Source organism: Oncorhynchus clarkii, chromosome 5 (assembly GCF_045791955.1).
Source record: "Oncorhynchus clarkii lewisi isolate Uvic-CL-2024 chromosome 5, UVic_Ocla_1.0, whole genome shotgun sequence".
NCBI lineage: Eukaryota > Metazoa > Chordata > Actinopteri > Salmoniformes > Salmonidae > Oncorhynchus > Oncorhynchus clarkii.
This window is the reverse complement of record NC_092151.1, coordinates 36,841,833-36,865,847: the sequence shown is the minus strand read 5'-3', so window position 1 is coordinate 36,865,847 and position 24,015 is coordinate 36,841,833. Positions and strand designations below refer to the sequence as shown.

Below are 24,015 nucleotides of genomic sequence, written 5' to 3'. Positions count from 1 at the left end.
TCTATCAGCACGTGTGCCTAATAGCCCAGTTACGTATCCCAACCTACTCCGCGACAAACGTTTCTTTCAATTTAATTTCCCCCATCTCCAAATCATGGAATGTCAACTCTGGTTCATATTATGTTTATTGTTTGATGTGCAATAGCCACCTCATTCCCGATCTCTGTCTTGTGGAACGCCAAACTTACATATCCTGTATCTACTCGACTACACCTCTTACAAAACCTATTAAATAATACACAGCTTTTTTAATAGGGCATTTTTCATGCAGATTCATTCAATCCAACCACACCTCCACAAGACCTATTCGATGTTATATGTATCAACAGGAGATTTTACTTGCAGATCCGGTTCATCCATAATTCAACTATAACCACACCTCCACAAGACCTTATTCGATAGTATAGAACGTATCAAAAATAGGACATTTTTACTTGCAGATTCGGTTCATCTATAACCACACCTCCACAAGACCTTATTCGATAGTACAGAACATATCAAAATAGGACATTTTTACTTGCAGATTCGGTTCATCTATAATTCATTCATTCGTATGAAATTCTCATTGAATTTCCAACATCCATAATTGTGTCCATTACGTGTTAAAACACAGCCACTATTTAACGTCACCTCTATACACAACCCAATACATATATAATTAGGACAGTTTTCTATGCAGATTTCAGAACAAATAGGGTCCCTGGAGGAATTTAACACATTGGTCAATCACAATTCACACATTCCTATTAAAATAACTGAGTATAGGCCCATTAATAAGAATATATATATATTTTTTTTTACAAAACAAGATATCTTTAATCAATGTCTTAGGTTCTTATGTAAAAAATTTGGGCACCGATTCATACTCACGCCCAGTACTTTCTGATCAAAATTTGGTTTAGGCTATAATACAATATGCAGATTTCGATATAACGGGCTCTGCTCACCTTTATATAGAGCGCTCCGATCAGATTTCCTGAGGCAAGATGAATGGCTGGGGAAGTCACTCTTCCGTCTGATTATTTAGCCGTGATCAGTCTCGTCCTCTCACACTAACTTATAATAGATCGAATTCAAGAACAACCAAACTCTGCTACCAATTCTGTTAGTGTTCAAATACTGGAGAGTTGAGACCAAATCACGGACGCTGGACAGAGTGGATTTCAGTTGTAACAAAAGACAGTTTTAATGAGTCAGAGATATCTTGTCCCGCAGTTTTACGTGCACTGACCTAGTTCGCATGACTCGGCAAGGAGCCAGGTGAAAAAGAGGCCTATACAATGGTTACATTCATTTTTATACATAGAATAAAGTAGGTGGAGTCTTGTCGTTTCGGTCTTCTTGACTGGTCGGAGGGTTGGAGGCGGGCCTTGCTCTAGCCAGAGCGGGCCCCATTGGTGCACAGCAAAAGTTCTTTGCTCTTGGGACCGGCCAGTTAGAGGGAGATGAGATGTGTGTTTATATAAGGAAGAGGGGGTCAGTCTTATGGCTGGGTGTATGTGTTCTTACGACGGAATGTCTTTGTTTATATGAGCTATGTGTATGAATATTTATATAACAGTAACTACACAAAACATAACATATCATACATACTAAATGTAATGTCTCAAATTTACACACAGAATAATACAAAATGCTCTGAGTCTTCTCCCCAAGAAAACAGAACTGCTATATATTTGTTTTAGGAAGGTTTGGCTTAAAGGTAGACTTTAGAAGCACAACATTGGTCAATTTCAACAAACGTTTGGAATATGGAAAAATATGGAATATTGCAGGGTATTTTATATGACTGGGTTACATTACAGAGGACTGCAGGGCAAGTGATATGAATGCAGCTCATGTAATAAAGCGTTAAACATTGAATGTCGTACTGTACTACAATGTAGCCTAAGTAGGACACTGCTGACTGTAGTATGAGAACTAGATCACAGGAATCTAAATAATGCACTGTTGAAGAAAGTGTTGTGTCGTTGGATAGCCAAGTTGCGGAAGTGCGCGCTCAGCAGAGGCTGGCAGCTTGAAATAATTTACATTAGGACCTTGCGCAGCCTACAGTACATATCGACCTGTAACATGATTTGTTGTTGGGCATATGATAATAAAAGAATATCTATTCCACTGAACTGACACCGTTTCGAGTTCAGTAGCCTACCTGCGTTGTCCTGCGAGAGACCAATCGTTATTTTCATGCGTCTGGATTGGTCGGCTGGCGCGTTTACAGAGTTATGGGTGCATTACAGTCGTTACCTGATGAACCCGAATACAGAGATCTCTCAGAAAAGACCGGCTGTGAGTATTACGTTGTTTTCCTGTAGGATACGATTATAATTGTTGAGAATAATCATATTTCTGGGCTTATGTAATCCTGCGCTAAAGTGTTTCATTATTGTGAAATGAAACGCCCCACAGTACAGGATCCCCATAACAACGTCATCTTGTGTGGTAGGTGTTCTGGGGGCTATTTACAGAGCAAAACAGCATGAGTTATAGATTGCTGTAGGCGACAGCACTACTGGATGAGAATCTTTACAAGTAGCCTATTACAGTGTTTTCCCGAATGCCTTGCAAGGAGAAGAGCTACTGTTATACCCATGAAAGGGGGTGAATATAGAAATGAATCACACAGAGGTTGCTTCAACTTCACGTCATTGTAATTCATATTTTGCATAAAATCATCAACAATTTACAATTTACATGCATTTCTCAAGTGCACAACTAAATATATTCTTTACATTTGTATAGCTTTTACTATTGTTCAGTAAACCAGCATGCTACATTTATGCTACATATGTATTCTTATTTATTATCCCTTTTTAAAATGACATTATCAAATGCAATGGCAAACCTTTTAACATTTTTAAATGCATGACACATGCCTTTATGAATTATCACTATTAACTATCCTTGTACCGTTTCTATTTTTATACCATTGTTATCAATTTTATCCCTATATAAACTCACTTCAATAAACAAAGACAACATGCATGAGCATGTATATATTCATCTTAGTGCTCTACTTTGCAATAACAACATAATTCATCTTCACATTTCCCAAAAGTTCTCTCACTCACCCATTCACTAACACACACACACACAGGAGATGAGCATGGAAACTAGAAACTTCAGCGAGAATTTGAAACTTGGCTACCATAATTGGGACTTGGGAGAGTGTTCAGAATCATTCCGTAATTCTTCAACTAAAATGTAGACGTTAATGCCTTAGTTGTACATTTTCAGTGAAAATCACTGCAATAAATGTGCTTTAGCTGTCACCCAGGCCTTATATTGGCTACTCTATCTAGCTACTTCCCTCTCTTTACTGCTGGACAGCAGTTCTTGAACAAGTAAGTGGAAGTGAAGAACACTGTGCCCTGTGTTGTTGCGGTGCCGGCTTGCAGCACAAACTCTCCCCATTGTAGTTGTGACATCGAGATGGTTACAAATTATTTATTGTGTAGGCTGCTATCCTATTCTAAATCAAATCAGTGGGATGGACAAATTGGCCACGTTAGCTACTGCCGGCGACATGTGATACAGTTGCCCAGTGGGAAGCAGCTCACGTTGGCAAGTACCTTGATACACCGTTGCACTGGTCATTCTCATCGGCTTGTTGTTACATTAGCTAATTGGCAGGTCAAGGTGACAAATACTACAAGTTATTTCTCCCATTGAAATAAGCATAATTTTTATTTTAACTAGTGCCATGCTGCTGTTCTTGCCAGCATAAACTATACTGAACAAAAATATAAACGCAACATGGAACAATTTCTAATATTTTATTGAGTTGCAGTACATATGAGAAAATCAGTCAATTGAAATAAATGAATTTGGCCCAAATCTATGGATTTCACATGACTGGGAATACTGATATGCATCTATAGGTCACAGATACCTTAAAAAAAAGGTAGGGGCGTAGATTAGACAACCAGTCAGTATCTGGTGTGACCACAATTTGCCTCATGCAGCGCACCACATCTAATTTGCTTAGAGGTGATCAGGCTGTTGATTGTGGCCTGTGGAATGTTGTCCCACTCCTCTTCAGTGGCTGTGCGAAGTTCCTGGATATTGGCGGGAATTGGAATACACTGTCGTACACATCGATTCAGAGTCAATGGGTGACATGTCTGGTTAGTATGCAGACCATGGAAAAACTGGGACATTTTCAGCTTCCAGGAATTGTGTACAGATCCTTGTGACATGGGGCCGTGCATTATCATGCTGAAACATGAGGTGATGGCGGCAAATGAATGGCACGACAATGGGCCTCAAGATCTCGTCACGGTATCTCTGTGCATTGCAATTCCCATCGATAAAATGTAATTGTGTTCGTTGTCCATAGCTTATGCCTGCCCATACCATAACCCCACCGCCACCATGGAGCACTCTGTTCACCATGTTGACATCAGCAAACCACTTGCCCACACAATGCGATACACATGATCTGTGGTTGTGAGGCTGGTTGAATGTACTGCCAAATTCTCTAAAACTGTGCTGTGTCACGACTTCCACCAAAGTCGGTTCCTCTCCTTGTGATTGATTAGCATATTGCTTGCTGGTACACATTATGATACTATATTATTATTTTCGTTACGGCACTAAGGCACATTTCATTCTATCACACTATCATGTCTAAATAAAAAGCAGAACAAGGAGAAGACTGTTTGTGTCACGACTTCCACCAAAGTCGTTTCCTCTCCTTGTTCGGGCGGCGTTCGGCAGTCGGCGTCACCGGTCTTCTAGACATCGTCAATCCACTTTTCATTTTTCATTTGTTTTGTCTTGTTTTCCTACACACCTGGTTTTCATTTCCCTCATTATTTGTTGTGTATTTAACCCTCTGTTCCCCCCATGTTTTTGTGTGGAATTGTTAGTTGTAAGTGCTTGTGCACTTGTTTACTGGTGCGCGGCGGGTTTTTTGTACCCATATTCTGTTGTATTTTTATGCTGTTGGTTTTTGGATTAAACTGCTCCGGCTATTACCTAGTTCTGCTCTCCTGCGTCTGACTTCCCTGCCACCAGTTATGCACCCCTTTACAGTTTGAGCAACTATGGAATGTCCTTGTGACTAAAGTCAGATGAAAGAAATGAAACTTGGTAATGGTATTAGACCAGATGAATCTCCTATATTTATTTAAGGGCTGTATTCTGACATGATGATAGAAAGACACTAGTGTAGGCCAGATACTGTATCTCCATGCATAAAATATTCAAACTGCAAATTGCATGTGTAGTAGCAACGTTTTTCTCCGGGTATCTTATGTACGTTTACAGTGTAGGCTTGATTGAACCACCATGAATAATAGATTAGATATTGTGTTTACAGCTTCAGAAAAACCTTGCAAGCAATGAGGCCATGAACAAAGAGGCTTTTTTTTCTCTGTTTCTAACATTGTCTGAAATCCCCACCCTCAGTGAGTTTCCTCATACCACTGGTAATCCAATATTAGCTCATACTAGTTTGCCCATACAATAACCTGAGGAATGTATTGTTTGTACACACTGAAAAACACTCACTCACTCACTTTGTCTCAATCACTCGCTCACTCATAAACACTCACTCGCTCTCAACTCAAATATTGTGGCGATTGTTAGACATCAGTCCTTGTTTGAATTAATTTAAATACTTTGAGCTTATCCCTACTGTTCAGCCAGAACAGTTTTTTTTCTCTCAGACTACATGTAATATATAGTTTATTTAAGTTAAATTAGAAATACACATTTAATAACAATGTATTTCTCTATACTCTATGCACTCACATAGACAATGACTGTCACGTTCTGACCTTAGTTCCTTTGTTATGTCTTTGTTTTAGTTGGGTCAGGGCTTGAGTTGGGGTGGGTAGTCTGTTCTTTTTTCTATGTTGTGTTTATGTGTTTGGCCTGGTATGGTTCTCAATCAGAGGCAGGTGTCGCTCGTTGTCTCTGATTGAGAATCATACTAGGTAGTCTTTTCACACCTGTGTTTTGTGGGTGATTGTTTTCTGTTTAGGTTGTTTTCCCTGACAGAACTGTGCGTGTTCATTTTCTCCGTTTTGTCCTTTTGTTTGAGTGATTTTTTGTGAACATTAAATATGAACAATTTCCACGCAGCGCTTTGGTCTCATTCCAACGACGATCGTTACAATGACAATGGGAGAATGCAAAGTGAAATAGTTTTTACATCTGAATATATACTTTTCACATGAGGAAAGATGGCATCAACTGAAAATAGAAGCTGAATAGACATTCAGCACTGGACTCTGCTTACACCGTGTGTATAATGTGTTAGGCCTGAGGATGTCAAATCAGGCAGCCTGAATGATACATTAGAGATCAGAACAGGACACAAACATAAATTGTATTTGCAAAGATTATAAAACAATTGTGTTCCATTAACAGCATTACTGTGCAGTTTGTCATGGTTTCCTGCCCATTCAGTGGTAACTGATGTGCTGCCTGGCATTTTGCTAATTGGAGATGCCTCTTGAAGATGCACATAATTTCCGCTTCATCCATCTAGGCCTCTAACCTGCTGTGGTAGGTTGGCAGGATGTACCTCTCTGTCTTGGACTCACGACAGTCCCTTTTTTTCCTCAGTTTCCTTCGAGCAGATTGGAATCCTGCATAAAAGATTCAAGCAGTTGAGCCACAATGAAGACACGCTGAGGTAGGACTCTCTAATCATTTTTGGCATACATACACATCCTAACACACTTTATTTTTTAACTTGTGCTGTTGTTACTTTTGGGTTTTTAGACACACATGGGTGTAATCCTGGCATAATGCATTTCTGATTAAGTGGTTCTTCCCATCTCTTTAGCATAAACCAGCCTAACAGGTTTTGTTTTGCCTTTTGTTGAGCGGGTGTTATAATTGACCCGCTTCCTGCTGCAAACCTAATTATCTTCTTGTCTTTTCACTTGTAGACGTGATGACCTCAACACAATTCCAGACCTGTCATGCAACCCGATCCGAACCCAAATTATAGAGGCCTTCTTTGACAAAAGGTTGGTGTTTATCATGTTTATGTTAAGTACCTCATCAAGAACAAGACTTAAGGTTAACTGCTCTCAATATGCCCCCAGCTTTAACCTACATAGTATGATTTTCATTATACAGTAAGTTTGGTGGTTCCTCACAGGATTAGTCAAATGTGAGCCTGGTCCAGAAACAACCCCTAGCTACCCCTACCCACTAGCATTTGTGTAGATCGGAAAGGATGGAATATATATCATCTATATGGCAGTCATACAACCTAAGATATCAATATGCAAGTTGGAGCTATTACCATATTGTATACGGTATCCATTTCTTTCACATTTATGTGACGTGCCTAGGACGTAGTGCCTGTGGGTTGTTTCTAGAATGACACATGGTTACTTTCTAATGAGCATTACAGAAAATACATGTTTACCCAATGAAGATATTTATGTTCCTTGCTCGTATGCCTCTATAGAAACTTCCATCAGAATGGTGAGGGGACTGTCCAGGAGATCAGCTTTGAGGAGTTCCTGGTGGTCATGTCCCACTTCAGACCTCCAGCACTGGACATGACAGAGGAACAGAGAGAGATTATCAGGAGGGAAAAACTCCGCTGTGAGTGCCATCATTAAAATGTTACTGTATGGTGGTGTTAAGATAGATGTATTGCAGTTCAGTATCATTGGAAAATGTTACACTACATTGAAATGGATACCCAACATTATTGTTAGCGTGTGTACTTACTACAATGACATTGAAATCATTGGTTGTACAAGATACTGTACACGTTTGAGGTGTACTATGGCTCACACTGTGACTGGAATCAATAATGGGCACAATAATCTGTCAACTTTCTGACCTTTACAAAATGGATTCAGCAACTTCTCATGGAACAATAGGGACTGTGAGGGCATACACACACACAGATACACTCGAACGCGCACATTATTTTATAGTTGTATTGTTGGTGTCATTTTGTTGTTGTATTGTTTGTATAGCGTTGTATTTTACATTTGTGTGACTCTCCTTGTCTATTAGTTGTCGTGGAAATTCAACACAGGGACACTCAAAGTCAATATTAAATGAATCACTCTTTATTGTCAGCGAGCTGGGCGTTCTGCCAAAAGGTCTGAGGAGGGGGTCATGACTGTCTCCCCCTCTTATCTCTACCCAGCACCTATAGGAACCAATGATTGAGTGAGACAAGATGTACATTTCAAGGCTGTCCCCCCCCAGTCTATACATTTTTCCTCCACATTCCCTACTTTTATCACTTCTATGATAATAATTGTTAAACATGTAATGAGAGACACTTTCTAACCCTTCATTCTGGGTTATGCAATCTAATTAGTATGGTCATACTATCATCATAATAACGGTTATATTTTTATTAACAGGATTGAATTTATAAAAAATACACACACATGCACACCATGTTAATAACACAATTATGCAAACTTTTTAGCAATTTGGGATCCTCAACTCCTGAACAGGGATTCCAACCAAGTTGCAAGCTACCATTCTGGTTTTGGGGAATTATTCTTAGCTACAGTGGCAATGTATTCGGTGAGGTCAGTCATATTAGAAGAGTGATCTGGGACAAAAGTACAGCATTCATCGCAAATGATTGGACGAGTGCCCCCTTGACCTGCCAAAAGATAGTCAAGAGCCTCTCTGTTTTTCAGAGCCAATTTACGCAATTCTTTTAGTTCCCCATTCAATTGTTCCAGGGCAATTTGGTCATCCCTATATCCATCACGACTGGTCTGCCGACGTAATCGTCCGAGATGGTTTCAACAGGCTCTTCCATTGCGACGTCTCCGGCCCGCTAGCTGTCTGAATCGCTGTGTCTCCAGCTCGCCTAGCATAGTAGCGACTACTAAACAGCTCCCTGACTCGCCTATTGCTACTCTTTGGACCCTATGATCACTTGGCTACACATGCCTCTCCCTAATGTCAGTATGCCTTGTCTATTGCTGTTTTGGTTAGTGATTATTGTCTTATTTCCCTGTAGAGCCCCCAGCCCTGCCAAATATGCCTTAGATAGCCCTTTTGTTCTACCCCCCCACACATGCGGTGACGTCACCTGGCTTAACTGATGCCTCTAGAGACAAAACCTCTCTCATCGTCACTCAATGCCTAGGTTTACCTCCACTGTACTCACATCCTACCATACCCTTGTCTGTACATTATGCCTTGAATCTATTCTTCCACACCCAGAAATCTGCTCCTTTTACTCTCTGTTCCGAACGCACTAGACGACCAGTTCTTATAGCCTTTAGCTGTACCCTTATCCTACTCCTACTCTGTTCCTCTGGTGATGTAGAGGTTAACCCGGGCCCTGCAGCCCCCAGCACCACTCCCATTCCCCAGGCACTCTCATTTGTTTACTTCTGTAACTGTAAAAGCGTTGGTTTCATGCATGTTAACATTAGAAGCCTCCTCCCTAAGTTTGTTTTATTCACTGCTTTAGCACACTCCACCAATAAAGGTTTCCATCCCCAACTACAACATTTTCCTTCAAGATAGAACTGCCAAAGGGGGAGGAGTTGCAATTTACTGCAGAGATAGCCTGCAGAGTTCTGTCATACTATCCAGGTCTGTGCCCCAAAAAATATAACTTCTACTTTTAAAAATCCACCTTTCTAGAAACAAGTCTCTCACCGTTGCTGCTTGTTATGGACCCCACTCAGCCCCAAGCTGTGCCCTGGACACCATAGATGAATTGATTGCTCCCCATCTATCTTCAGAGTTCGTACTGTTAGGTGACCTAAACTGGGATATGCTTAACACCCTGGCCGTCCTACAATCTAAGCCCTCATTCTCACACAAATTATCAAGGAACCTACCACTTACAACCCTAAATCCGTAACCATAGGCACCCTCTTAGATATCATCCTGACCAACTTGCCCTCTAAATACACCTCTGCTGTCTTCAACAAGGCTCTCAGCAACCACTGCCTCATTGCCTGCGTCCGTAATGGTTCTACGATCAAACGACCACCCCTCATTACTGTCAAACGCCCCCCGCTTCTCCTTCACCCAAATTCAGACAGCTGATGTTCTGAAAGAGCTGCAAAATCTGGATCCCTACAAATCAGCTGGGCTAGACAATCTGGACCCTCTCTTTCTAAAATTATCCGCCAAAATTGTTGCAACCCCTATTACTAGCCTGTTCAACCTGTTCGACCTCAGGCAGTCTCAATGGGGGTGCCACAGTGTTCAATTCTTGGGCCGACTCTTTTCTCTGCAATTATCAATGATGTCGCTCTTGCTGCTGGTGATTCTCTGATCCACCTCTATGCAGATGACACCATTCTGTGTACATCTGGCCCTTCTTTGGAAACTTTGTTAACAGACCTTCGAACAAGCTTCAATGCCATACAACGCTCCTTCCGTGGCCTCCAACTGCTTTGAAATGCTAGTAAAACTAAATGCATGCTCTTCAACCGATTGCTGTATCTAGTATCACTACTCTGGACGGTTGAATATGAATATATGAATATTGAATATGTGGACAACTGCAAATACCTAGGTGACTGTAATCTCTCCTTCCAGACTCACATTAAGCATCTCCAATCCAAAATTAAATCTAGAATCGGCTTCCTATTTCGCAAACAAAGCCTCCTTCACTCATGCTGCCAAACATACCCTCGTAAAACTGACTATCCTACTGATCCTTGACTTCGGCGATGTCATTTACAAAATAGCCTCCAACACTCTACTCAGCAAACTGGATGTAGTCTATCACAGTGCCATTTGTTTTGTCACCAAAGCCCCATATACTACCCTCCAATGCGACCTGTATGCTCTCGTTGGCTGGCCCTCGCTACAGATTTGTCGCCAAACCCACTGGCTCCAGGTCATCTATAAGTCATTGCTAGATAAAGCCCTGCCTTATCTCAGCCCACTGGTCACCATAGCAACACCCACCCATAGCACTCGCTCCAGCAGGTATATTTCACTGGTCATCCCCAAAGCCAACACTTCCTTTGGCCGCCTTTCCTTCCAATTCTCTGCTGCCAATGACGGGAACCAATTGCAAAAATCACTGAAGCTGGAGACTTATATCTCCCTCTCTAACTTTAAGCATCAGCTGTCAGAGCAGCTTACCCATCACTGTACCTGTACACAGCCAATCTGTAAATAGCACACCCAACTACCTCATCCCCATATTGTTATTTATCTTCTTTCACTTTTGCACCCCAGTATCTCTACTTGCACATCATCACCATCTGCATGTCTATCACTCCAGTGTTAATGCTAAATTGTAATTATTTCACCTCTATGGCGTATTTATTGCCTTACCTCTCTACTCTTCTACACACACTGTACGTATATTTTTTCTATTGACTGTGCGTTTGTTTATGTGTATCTCTGTGTTGTTGTTTTTGTCGCACTGCTTTGCTTTATTTTGGCCAGGTCGCAGTTGTAAATGAGAACTTGTTCTCAACTGGCCTACCTGGTTAAATAAATGTGAAATAAATAAATAAAAATTCCAGGAGGTTTGTAGTCTTAAATAAAGCCTTCAGAAGTTCTCATTATTTGGAACGGTTATCATAGCTGTCACCACAAACCCAACAGGGCAAGCATTTGATCCATTAAGATTCATAGTACATTATTGGTCATAATCTTAAAAGTCATTTTTCTTACCAATAACTTTTGGAGCACTCAAGGCCTGCGTTGGTCCCTTTGGCTCAGGACTCCTTCTACAATTACCATCTTCTGGGCCACTACTCCAGGCCTGCGTTGGTCCCTTTGGCTCGGGACTTATCTCAGCCTTATAGAAACATTCTGTCTCAGAGACAGGCCCATACCGACACTGTATGTACGTTTATATTGACATACAGTACACAGTGCATTCGGAAAGTATTCAGAGCCCTTGACTTTCCCACATTCTGATACGTTACAGCCTTATTCTAAAATTAATTGGATCGTTTTTACCCCCCTCAACAATCTACCCACAATAATGACAAGGCAAACAGATTTGTAGACTTGTCCCTCCTGCGTTGTCTTGGCTGTGTGCTTAAGTTCGTTGTCCTGTTGGAAGGTGAACCTTCGCCCCAGTCAGAGGTCCGGAGTGCTCTGGAGCAGATTTTCAACAATGATCTCTCTGTGCATTGCTCTGTTCATCTTTCTCTTCGATCCTGACTAGTTTCCCAGTAACAGCTGCCGAAAAGAAATCCCACGTGATGCTTGCCATTCAGGCCAAAGAGTTCATTCTTGGTTTCATCAGACCAGAGAATCTTGTTTCTCATGGTCTGATAGTCTTTAGGTGCCTTTTGGCAAACTCCAAGAGAGCTGTCATGTGCCTTTTTCTGAGAAGTGACTTCCATCTGGCAACTCTATCATAAAGGCCTAATTGGTGGAGTGCTGATTGGTGAAGATTCTCCCATCTCCACAGAGGAACTCTGGAGCTCTGTCAGAGTGACCATCGGCTTCTTGGTCACCTCTCTGACCAAGGCCCTTCTCCCCCGATTGATCAGTTTGGCCGGGTGGCCAGCTCTAGGAAGAGTCTTGGTGGTTCCAAACATCTTCAACCTCATAGCTTGGTTTTTGCTCTGACATGCACTGTCAACTGTTGGACCTTTATATAGGCAGGTGTGTGCCTTTCCAAATCATGTCCAATCAATTGAATTTATCAAGTTATCAATCAAGTTGTAGAAACATCTCAAGGACATTTGAACATCTTGGCATCTTGGCCATGTTCTGTTATAATCTCCACCCAGCTCAGCCAGAAGAGGACTGGCCACCCCTCATAGCCTGGTTCCTCTCTAGGTTTCTTCCTAGGTTTCAGCCTTTCTAGGGAGTTTTTCCTAGCCACCATGCTTCTACACCTGCATTGCTTGCTGTTTGGGGTTTTAGGCTGGGTTTCTGTACAGCACTTTGTGACATCAGCTGATGTAAGAAGGGCTTTACAAATAAATGTAATTGATTGATTGATGATCAATGGAAACAGGATCCACCTGAGCTCAATCAAGTCTCATAGCAAAGGGTCTGAATACATATGTAAATAAGGTATTTCTGTTTTCTATTTTAAAATACATTTGCTAAATTTCTAAAAAACGTTTTTTGCTTTGTCATCATAGGGTATTGTGTGTAGAGTGATGAGGAAAACATTCTATTTAATACATTTTAGGATAAGGCTGTAAGTAACAATGTGGAAAAAGTCAAGGGGTCTGAATACTTTCTGAATGCACTGTATTACTTCTACCAATATTCTTAATGCAAATGTCAAGACAAATGTCAATGGGAATAACAGCACACAGTTGAATCCATTTTTGCAAATTGGCTTATACTCCCATATCATCTTACCGATCTCACTGCAGAGTTACATTGTCAACGAGGACAATCCTTAGGGAGAAGTCCCGACCATCCAGCAGACCCAATGTGGTGAGATTTGTGTTGACAACACAAACAACAATGCACACAAAACAAACAAAACAACAACAACAATACACTTCTACCCTTTTGAAACGACTCACATCATGATTCATGCATCTCAAAAAAACAACAACAATGCCGGTTAAATCAAAATAACAAATACAATTTGAATTACAACCCTTGGTTACTCCATCTTAAAATAATTGTATCCCATAAGGTAATTCAAGGAATAGTAAAATAGACTAGAGAAAGGTTTCCCTCGTTCAGGGGCAGTGCTCTCGCCCTATCTCTCTCTCTTTATCGTGGTCCGAATCGCACATAAGACTATTGATAAATTAAAAACTTCTTTGTAATTACCAGTTTTTACATATTACATTTAAATCTCACCCAATGTATCTAGCCTTTCTAGTGGGGGTGATCAGGCCTCACCAGAAAGTCAGAACAGACGTCAAAGGTCATTAACCTCTCTGGGATATGTGGGGGCTAGCGTCCCACCTCGCCAACAGCCAGTGAAATTGCAGTGCGCCAAATTCAAAACAACAGAAATCCTATAATTAAAATTCCTCAAACATACAAGTATTTTACACCATTTTAAAGATAAACTTGTTGTAAATCCAGCCACAGTGTCCGATTTCAAAAAGGCTTTACGACGAAAGCACACCAAACGATTATGTTAGGTCAGTACCTAGTCACAGAAAAACACAGCCATTTTTCCAGCCAAAGAGAGGAGTCACAAAAAGCAGAAATAGAGATAAAATTAATAACTAACCTTTGATGATCTTCATCGGATGACACTCATAGGACTTCATGTTACACATACGTGTATGTTTTGTTCGATAAAGTTCATATTTATATCCAAAAATCTTAGTTTACATTGGCGCGTTATGTTCAGTAGTTCCAAAACATCCGGTGAATTTGCAGAGAGCCACATCAATTTACAGAAATATTCATAATACACATTGCTAAAAGATACAAGTGTTATGCATGGAATTTTAGATCCACTTCTCCTTAATGCAACCGCTGTGTCAGATTTCAAAAAAGATTTACGGAAAAAGCACACCATGCAATAATCTGAGTACAGCGCTGAGACAACAAAACAAGCCATACAGATATCCGCCATGTTGTGGAGTCAACAGAAGTCAGAAATAGCATTATAAATATTCACTTATCTTTGATGATCTTCATCAGAATGCACTCCCAGGAATCCCAGTTCCACAATAAATTTTGATTTGTTCATTAAGTCCATCATTTATGTCCAAATACATCCTTTTTGTTTGGGCGTTTAGTACACAATCCAAACTCACAGCGCGCAGGCAAGTCCAGGTGAAATTTCAGACGAAAAGTCATATTTCAGTTCATAGTAACATGTCAAACGAATAATAGAATCAATCTTTAGGATGTTTTTAACATTAATCTTCTATAATGTTTCAACCGGATAATTTCTTTGTCTGTCGAAATGCGATGGAACGCAGCTAACTCTCACGTGTGCGCGCATGATCAGCTCATGGCATTCTGCCAGACCCATGACTCAATCAGCTCTCATTCCCCCCTCCTTCACAGTAGAAGCATCAAACACGGTTCTAAATACTGTTGACATCTAGTGGAAGCCTTAGGAATTGCAATATGACCCCATAGACACTGTATATCATTCAAACTGTTTTAGAAACTTCAGAGTGTTTTCTACCCAAATATACTAATTATATGCATATTCTAACTTTGAGGACTGAGTAGCAGGCAGTTTACTCTGGGCACCTTTTTATCCAAGCTACTCAATATTGCCCCCCAGTCCCAAAGAAGTTAAGGTGCATCCTTTCTAACCAATTAAAAACCCACTAAAACCTAAATATAAAGACCCCACACAATAAATCAAACACAGTTTTAACGCCACTAACAAATATTCATAACAGTTGGGCTGTGTGTGGGTGCTGGTGTGTGGTAAAATGTATGGTAAAAACAAACAAAATGTCCAGGCCTTACTTAATTTGGGAACTCCTTTAACAGCCAGATCCGGGTACCTTTTATATTGTATAGTACACGGTCTCAATAACAGCTCTCCTAAGGCACCTGCCTCAGGAAGCCTTTCAAGGGGAGAGATACAGAATCATTGGTAAACATGTATATAAAAAAAACTTGTTAGCGCACATTCCTTCAGTCCTGGAAGAAAGAAAATAAACATTTACTTAGTTTTCACACATTTTAATCTGTCCTACAAATTCTTAGTCCTAATCAAGTTTACTGCATCTTGGGCAGGAAGTCTTGATAAAACCATGTGTGTACAGAATTATACTTCAGACACATCAGATGATACAGTGTCCTGTTAAGCTGAATAGACACCTTCTAAAGTAAACAATCCAAAACCCCCTTTTTTGTAGTCTTATCATTTTGACCTGTTGCATTGACATATGTCCTGTACTGACTGTCCCTGTAACATCAACTAGTCAAAATATGAAATCTGTTGTTTAAGAAATCTGCTAGGACATTCAAACTTTGGTGCTGGCTTATCAGCTCAATATTCGGTACTAAAACTCGGTAATCTCCCTTATTACTTCATTTGCATCTTGAATGATTCTTGTCATTACTTCCTATGCACCATATGTATCTTCAACATTTTTCTTGCTGCTACTTCCTATACATAAACAAATTACACCTCATGCTCAATAACACCTCGTGCTATTAGTAGTGGCTGCAGACCATGTAGACACTTCTCTTATAAATGCCTACAGACAGCTGTCAGCGGGGCTTTATCGTGGTACCGTTACTTGCCCTCACTCTAGTCTTCTCTTAAGACTAGTTCTAGCCTCAAGACTAGTGGTACCATTTTATGTTTAGTTTTATTTTATTTTTAATTTTACAAATTAATTTAAATTGACTTACTAAAATTCAGATGACATGTCCCTCAGAGGTTCACAGATCAGGTATCTTCTCCCGGGCAGCTCTCAATAAAAGTCTGGTCTGGGAGGGTCCACGTTGTCTTTGGTCAGACGGGAAATTCAGTTACGCTTTCTCACTGTCTCCCTTGTAGACCTTCACTGGGATGCTCCACAGGTGGAATCACTGATCAAATTGTCATCGAAATTCAACACAGGGACACTCAAAGTCAATTTTAAATGAATCACTATTTGCTTTGCCGGGGCAGTCCCGTTACTTCTCTTATATACTTCTTACACAGACAAGCTACATAGGCATGGTACATAGGGTTGGTTCCTGCGTGTGTCTGGCACGTCTCATATCTTAACTTATAGAACATATTCTGTGCATTCTTCCAAAAGGGCTGGGGGGGGGGGGGGGGGGGTTCGTGACAGTCTCCCCCTCATATCTCTACCCAGCACCTACAGGAACCAATGATTGTATGAGACAAGACGTACAATTCAAGGCTGTCCCTCCAGGCTATACATTTTTCCTCCACACAGTGTATCAGTGTTTTGTTACTTGTCATGTTTTGTGTTTTTTGTGGATCTCAGGAACAATGCACAATGCACACAGAAGCTGCTGCTTCTGCAAAAGATAAATCAACAAACAATAACAAATACTGTATATCCCATAATATACAGCATTACTCAGCAAATGCATTACAGCGATGCCTCGTGACACTTGCAGACCTTTGTTAAGGAAATATTTGTAAAGACAGACCAACAGAAAAGAGTTTAACACTTTCTTATTTTTCCCCCAGTCCTATTTAACATGCACGACACAGACAATGATGGAACAATCACTCTGGAGGAGTACCGACATGTAAGCCACTGCCTAAGCCTATCTCTCAAGTACAAAAATACACTATCTGCCTATCACTGTTGTAACCATGACTGCCTTGCCCCTGTATGTACTGTAGGTAGTGGAGGAGCTGCTGTCTCGGAGTGGAGCCCTGGGGAAGGAAACGGCTAAAGGCATAGCAGACGCTGCCATGCTGGAGGTAGCCAGTATCTCCATGGGTCACATGGTACGGCTGCTTTATAAACATTATATTCCTCACTCTGAGTTTTAGACCTGGAACCTATTATTCGTTTTTTTATTATTATATTAAATTAATCTCATTCTTCCTTCTCAGGAACCAGATGAGTTTTATGAGGGGATCACTTTTGAACATTTCCTAAAGGTTTGTAATACAACATTATTTTGTGTCTAAAAGAAGTCATGGCTTTAGCTTTTCTTTTTCAATGGTTTTGCAAACGAACACTGTATAGCTTCAAAATATGGTTAAAACTTTAATTTTGATATGATGGATGGTCTGTCCTTGCATCCATTGCTCTGTCTTAGAATTTTAAAGTGGTTACATTTCGCCAGCCCCATCCCTCTGCTGTTTGCCAATAGCAGCACAATTGTTGTCTTGTTATTAGAGTACACATAGTTGAAGGCATCATCAGAGTTTAGTAACTATGTAATATACTGGTAGTAAAACAATTTATTTTCAGATACTGAAAGATATTGAGATTGAGACAAGAATGAACATTCGCTTTTTGAATATGGACACGACGAACCTGTGCAAGTGAGGATCTTCCACCTTTTTTATTACTATGCAACACCAGCACTCTTTTATGGTTTTTATTTAGTGGCCAGTTAGGGCACACTTTAAGCAGTGATGTGCGGTTGGTGTCTGGGTAAGCACTGGCTGTTATCAAAGCCAGATTTACTCACAAATAAACCTTCATGAAACCCAAGTTCACCATACAACAGATAGCTCCAACAACCAGTTGTGACACAGGCTATTAACCAAAATTGACAACAATGTTCACCAAAATGTGACCAACCGGCTCGATTCGGTCTTATGTATCAACATTTTAAATGGTGTTTTTTACATTGGATAAAAGTAGAGACTCAGAGATCTAGACAATTGTATATCATACACTCCAGTTGAGGAACAATGGGAAAGTAATTCTGCTTAGAAAGTTGTTAAACTTATAACCCCACTTTTGAGAAAATGTCCCTTGAATGTTTTGGTACACCTACTGGAGAGCTCATCTTTGTCTACACCAATTCAGAATCGTTCACACCCTCTTAATCCTCAGCCCCACCCATCTCTTTAAGGATTCACATGTGAGGCCATGTGCTAAGCAGAGTGAGTAGGGTAGTGTACTAAACAACCAAAGCTTTCAAGACTTAAGGCTGGTTTACACTACGTCTAGCGTCATGCCTGTAGACAGTTGTCGCAGTGACATCATGGACATTCTATTGTCGTCCCACAACAAACTTGTCATTGTTGTTATGAAAAAGTATAAGGACAAAACTGACAGGCTGCATGATATCAGCAGCCTGGTGGTCCAAAATAGCATAACTGGTGTATTTTAACACCAATAAATCCATCCGCTTAAAAATGTATTTAGTATATGTCAATCTAGCAAACCAGACAACTAAAACCAACTTTCTAAACAATGTTGTGGTTTGTTTCTTGCTTGTTAGCCAGCTATCTATCGTTGAGTTAGCTGGCTAGCCAGTTCAAATAATGACCATATCACATTGCTGACAATGTCTTTACTTTAACTAATTTATATTCTTTATTACAGGAAAATAAACTCACAACAAGATCATTATTTGCAAGTTAATGGTGAGCAGAAAATAGCTTAAGGTTGTGAGTGTGACAAAATAAAAGCAGGGCATTCTACTGGAGAATTTTAGAACTCGAACACTGTCTCATTGGCCTAATGTTATATCCTAATTTGACTTTGGTGCAGGTCATTTTGTTCTTCACCTTACCGTCTCTTGTAAACGCACACTTTATCAAATAAAATCAAAGTTTACTTGTCACATGCACAGGATACAGAAGGTGTAAACGGTACAGTGAAATGATTACTTGCATAGTGGAGTTTTTTGTTTAGACATGTAGCTAACTAGTTAAACAATAAACCATAATCCCAACTCATAACGTTACTACCCTGCATGAATCTGCTGGTAGCTAAAAACTAGCCAACTAGGTTCAATATTAGTTAGATCGCTAACATTAGGCTATAACTAGCGATGCAAATGGCTCTTAGATACAAATAATATTACTACACAGATCATACATGTAACGTAACCTAGTGAGCCAGCCAGCTAACGTTAGCTAGCTAGCTAACAGTACACTTTAACTTGCAATGAAAATTACTTTCTGACAAAATTAGAAACAGTTCATTTCTGAAAATGTAGCTAGCTAGACTCTCTTACCCATGTACATGGATGAATGCTTCTCCCTCTCACGAATGCCATAGTTTCTCTTAGTTTGAAGATGTAATCCGGAGACTGGTGTTTTATACAACAGCCTTCTGTGTGTTCTATTTTTGACTCCCTCCGCATATTTGCTATCAAACGGCAGAATTTCCTTCTCCTTAGCTATCATACTCTGCATTCACCGGACATTCCACTGATTTCAAAACGTGGTCCTCCAGAAAGTGGAGCGCATTAGCAACACTTTTGTAGTTCTTCGTGATATCTTTAAAAAAAGTTGCGTTAGAAAGGATTACCTACACATACTGAGCAGCTTATGTTATAGACAGAAGTGTGCTACATGGCAGAACAATCTGAACTCATCTCTCGGAATGTCCAGTCCATCCATTATCTCAGCCAATCCTGGCTAGCGGGAAGGTTCCTGGCTTTTTCCGTGGCTAAACCAACTAAGCTCGTAATTTAACAATTGTATTTCGTATTTACAGATTGCATACAAGTTTGTTATTAAGGCACATGAAAGTTCACATGTCCCAGAAGGCATTTCTGCCCAAAAACACATTTTGATTAAAAAAATGTATACATTCAAATGCCACTCCTGTGAAGTAGTGACACACAACATACGCCTAGTTAACTGAAACGAGTCACAAATGTAAATACCTATGTAGCCAAGATACGATTGCGACATATTTCATATCATCTGACAAAATGATGCACTGCTCAACTCAAAAATAGACCTATCTAGCATCCACAGTTACAACTGGTAGGTGGCACTAAAAGACCAATATATGGACACATTTCATCCGATTAATTTGCAACACTAACTCCATCGCCTTTCACAATGGATTTACAATTCTTCCAATGTGCTTCTCGCACAAACACACACACACACACACAATAATATTACCATGTGAAATATTATTACACACACACACGTATATAATAAATAATAAATAACAAAATGTTCATATCAACAATCGAAATGACTGAAAAATGCATTCAAACGGTCGTGTGGGATACACATCTCCAAGGCCTCCTTCGGTTCCAATTTCACATTGACTCAAAAAGTAATTCCCATTACGTCCACAAAGCTAAAGCAAATGTCCAAGATGTCTAAAAGTCGGGGTAAAACGTCCTAATTGGTACAGCCCAGTACTCACTTTTCGCCTGCCTGACACATGACACCTGTCATGCCACGTCTTGTAGAGATCCTGTATGCTGCCTCTATATGGTCTTAACTTTCATTTTAGTTGACATTCCACTCTTTGAACCCTCTAAGCAGTGCGTTCCATTATTTCAAATTGTTTGAGGTGCAGTATAGTGTCAATTTGTCAGGTTATTTTTGCTAGTTAGCTAGCTTTGTTCAGTTCAAGCGGTGCGAGCGTCAAATTATGTAGACATGTCCAAATGCACAGTTTACCCCAGGCAATACCCACACAACATGTTTAGGCAATACGCATGCGTAAAATATGAAATCGGCTCAATACAACACATGAAGATACTTCAAGCTAGGCAAAGCAGCGATGCCTAAGCTGACCCTGTCTATTAACAGTGACTGGAGTCAGGAACGGCCGCAGTGTCAATGGCTGGAAAGGAAGGCATGAATATCCTAGCGCCTTTCCTGAGGTTTTGCATAAAAAACACCAGATTCACTGAGAAAAAACATGAACAAAAAAAAGAATGAAAATGTTTTATACAATTTGTTTTTTTGATTTGGCTTTTCATAATAGCTTTTTTTATTACATTATCACAGGGTCAACAGGGCCTACCCTGACTGCACGTCACTGACTAAGTACACTGACAAACTATTAGAAGGCTCTGTTTGTGGTTTGGTTTTGGGTTGTTATGAGCTTTTGATCGGGGGAAGATTTAAGCTTCTACTGTCTAGTAGCTTCTGACACTGTTATGTTTTTACAAATGGACTGCATTGAAAATATGAATGAGTAACTATGCAAATATACACAGATTAACAGTTGGTATGTTATGAATTTAGCATGCAGTTTTAATGACAACCTGTATCTGTCACAACATACCTTTTTATGCAAGAATATAGACAATGCACTAAATGTTATCAATCAATTATCAATTCAATAGCAAAGCAATAAACCAGTAATAATATCGCAATAAAGCAATAGCCAATCTCGCAGCGCTATGATTAAAGTGCATGCAATTCATCTCCTATTATACTGTATCTATGGCACTGTGTGGAATGAGCAAAAACAAATTGCACAAGGAAAACCAAGAGCATGCGTCTTCTGTCTATACCATCATGCACACCAAAATTGTTGTGCTGCCACTGCCATCAATTTGGAATCAAAGGTTAGATTTCCATATGCATTAACAAGTTACTGACCAATAGAAACAAAGTACTTATTGCCGTTGTGATGTTTGACTGACCAGCCTAGCATACTGGTATACAGTATAGCATACTGCAAATGTACTTGAGCTATGGCAACACCCTCCTGATATTGAAGATTGTTCTTTCAAGTCAAATGTGCATCCGACTTTTACAAAGAATGAAACTTTCGCAGACAAGCATTTGTTGACTGTTAGAAATGGGAACAATGTTATCCCCCATATATGAATGTTAGCTACGCATGTTAGCTGTCTTTGTATTTGAATATACATCCATCCATATACTGTATGTTTGTACTGTAAAATAAAATATTTTCATTCCTTTTTTGGGATGTTATTGTAGCGAGGAATAATGTAAATGACGTGACCGTCTCTTTTTATTGGGATAACATTAAAATAGAACATGTGTATGATTTTGGTATTAATTTGAATGATGATGTAGGAATTGCAGCACTTTTTTAAACTCTCGTACAGCCTTGGAGAGAGATCAAGAATGAAACTTGAATTTGCTTTCAGCTTAATCAACATCAAAGTGCATTTATGGAATTAACCTTCTCAAAAGCTGTCAACTTCCACATACCTCATATACTGTTTTTCCCAGACATCAGTTAAATCCTTACTCCCTCAGTCATAGTGTTTATGCTGTGGTGAGGGTGGTCACCCTTACCTTAGCCAAACATGACAAACACACCACAGACCTCACTGCCCATCTAAACTAGTTTCCATTCAACTCAGGTTGTACTCTCATGGTCATCATGCTCTTGCAGCGACCAGCCGCAAAGTGTTTCCCTGTCTGTGTTTGTTATTTTGTATTTGACCAGTTTTAGATCATCTGTTTTAAATCACTGAATACAATGACCTAGTAGATCAATGAAATAGAAAGAGCAGTGTTGAACTCTTCCTCTATTTCCTTTCGGGAACATGGCGTTAGCAGCGTTGTTTTTATAGTGGACGGGGTTTCACCTGGCACAAATTTTGCAAGAACTTCCCCATTCTTAATCAATGGATCCAGTACAGCAGGAAGTGTTCTTCTCCAATGGAATAATCCCCAGAATGCCAATCCTCCCTTGGATCTAATCTACCCAAACCTTGATGCATTTGATTATAATAATGGTCAATGGGATTCTACCAGCAGGCTGCTGGCGGACTACACCGCAACATGAGAAAGCAGGGGAAGAGTGGAGTCCGGGAAAGGGCAAAGCGCCAATCTGTCACGCATTCTCCTGCCTTCTATCATTCTAGAAAATGCCCAGTCTCTTCGCAAAACTGATGAACTGCAAGCCCATGTTAGTTTCCAACATGAATTCAGAAATGCCTGTATTCTGTCTCTTACAGAGACATGGTTTAAGAATATGGACTTGGACTGTGAGTTGGTGATTGACTGGTTTGGGGCACCTATACGCTTGGACCGAGAGGCCCGAGGTTACCGGTAAGACACTGGGTGGTGGAGTGTCTTTATGTGAATGAGCGCTGGTGCAAAACTGTAGCCTACTGTTTAGGGGAAAACTATGCACGAAGGATGACGAACTGCTATACGTGTGTTTGGGCCGCCACCATCTGCCCCAGGAATTTCCTTAAATATTCCTCACCGTGGTTTGCATTCACCTGAAGGCAAATGAGAGTAATGCCGCATAGTTAATACTCCAGGCGACGCAGAAATTACAAACTAAATTTCCAGATGACCCAAACATCATCCTTGGGGACTTTTCATCAGTACGTCACATGCCCATCAGAAATAACAACATCCTGGTCTTATGTTACGGTTCTTTTAAGGGAGCGTATAAATCCCCCCCTACCCCCGAAATGGGCACAGCTGACAACAACTGCATGGCCCTTATCCCGGTGTATCGCACAGCCCTGTGGAGGGGTAAAGTGCTTACATAGCGGATTAAGAACTGAACTGAGATTCCTCCCTGACCCTTCAGGGGTGTATTGAATGAGTGTACAGACTGGGACATGCTTAAAGAGTCGTGCTGATATTGACGATCTCACTGATGCTGTTAGCTCCTGGGTTTCATATTGTGAAGATGTAGTCATCCCAGATAATGTTGTGAAGGTTTACGTACCCCAATATTAAGCCCTGGATTATAAAGTCTGTTAAACAGTAAGATAAATGTTAAGATGGAAACCTTCAGGAGAGCTAAACAGGTGTACAAGGAAACAATTGAAAGAGAACTTGGTAAC

General features: G+C 40.3%; 1 protein-coding gene across 1 annotated transcript; it reads left to right on the top strand.

The window, feature by feature from the left end:
• The first annotated feature begins 1,962 nt into the window (after nt 1–1,962).
• Nucleotides 1,963–22,190, top strand: LOC139408760 (tescalcin b). The gene is made up of 8 exons (XM_071153054.1): nt 1,963–2,289; nt 6,577–6,646; nt 6,906–6,986; nt 7,436–7,575; nt 17,015–17,076; nt 17,174–17,281; nt 17,390–17,437; nt 17,754–22,190. The coding sequence occupies exons 1-8, from the start codon at nt 2,226–2,228 to the stop codon at nt 17,829–17,831; spliced, it is 651 nt and encodes a 216-aa protein (XP_071009155.1). The 5' UTR covers nt 1,963–2,225; the 3' UTR covers nt 17,832–22,190.
• The last annotated feature ends 1,825 nt before the right edge of the window (nt 22,191–24,015 follow it).

Bases quoted from the DNA above. Each gene is read 5' to 3' on its own strand.
- LOC139408760 (XM_071153054.1), top strand. From the start codon at position 2,226: ATGGGTGCATTACAGTCGTTACCTGATGAACCCGAATACAGAGATCTC. The intron at 6,987-7,435 runs GTTGGTGTTTAT...ATGCCTCTATAG, and splicing joins GAGGCCTTCTTTGACAAAAG to AAACTTCCATCAGAATGGTG. The intron at 17,282-17,389 runs GTACGGCTGCTT...CTTCCTTCTCAG, and splicing joins GTATCTCCATGGGTCACATG to GAACCAGATGAGTTTTATGA.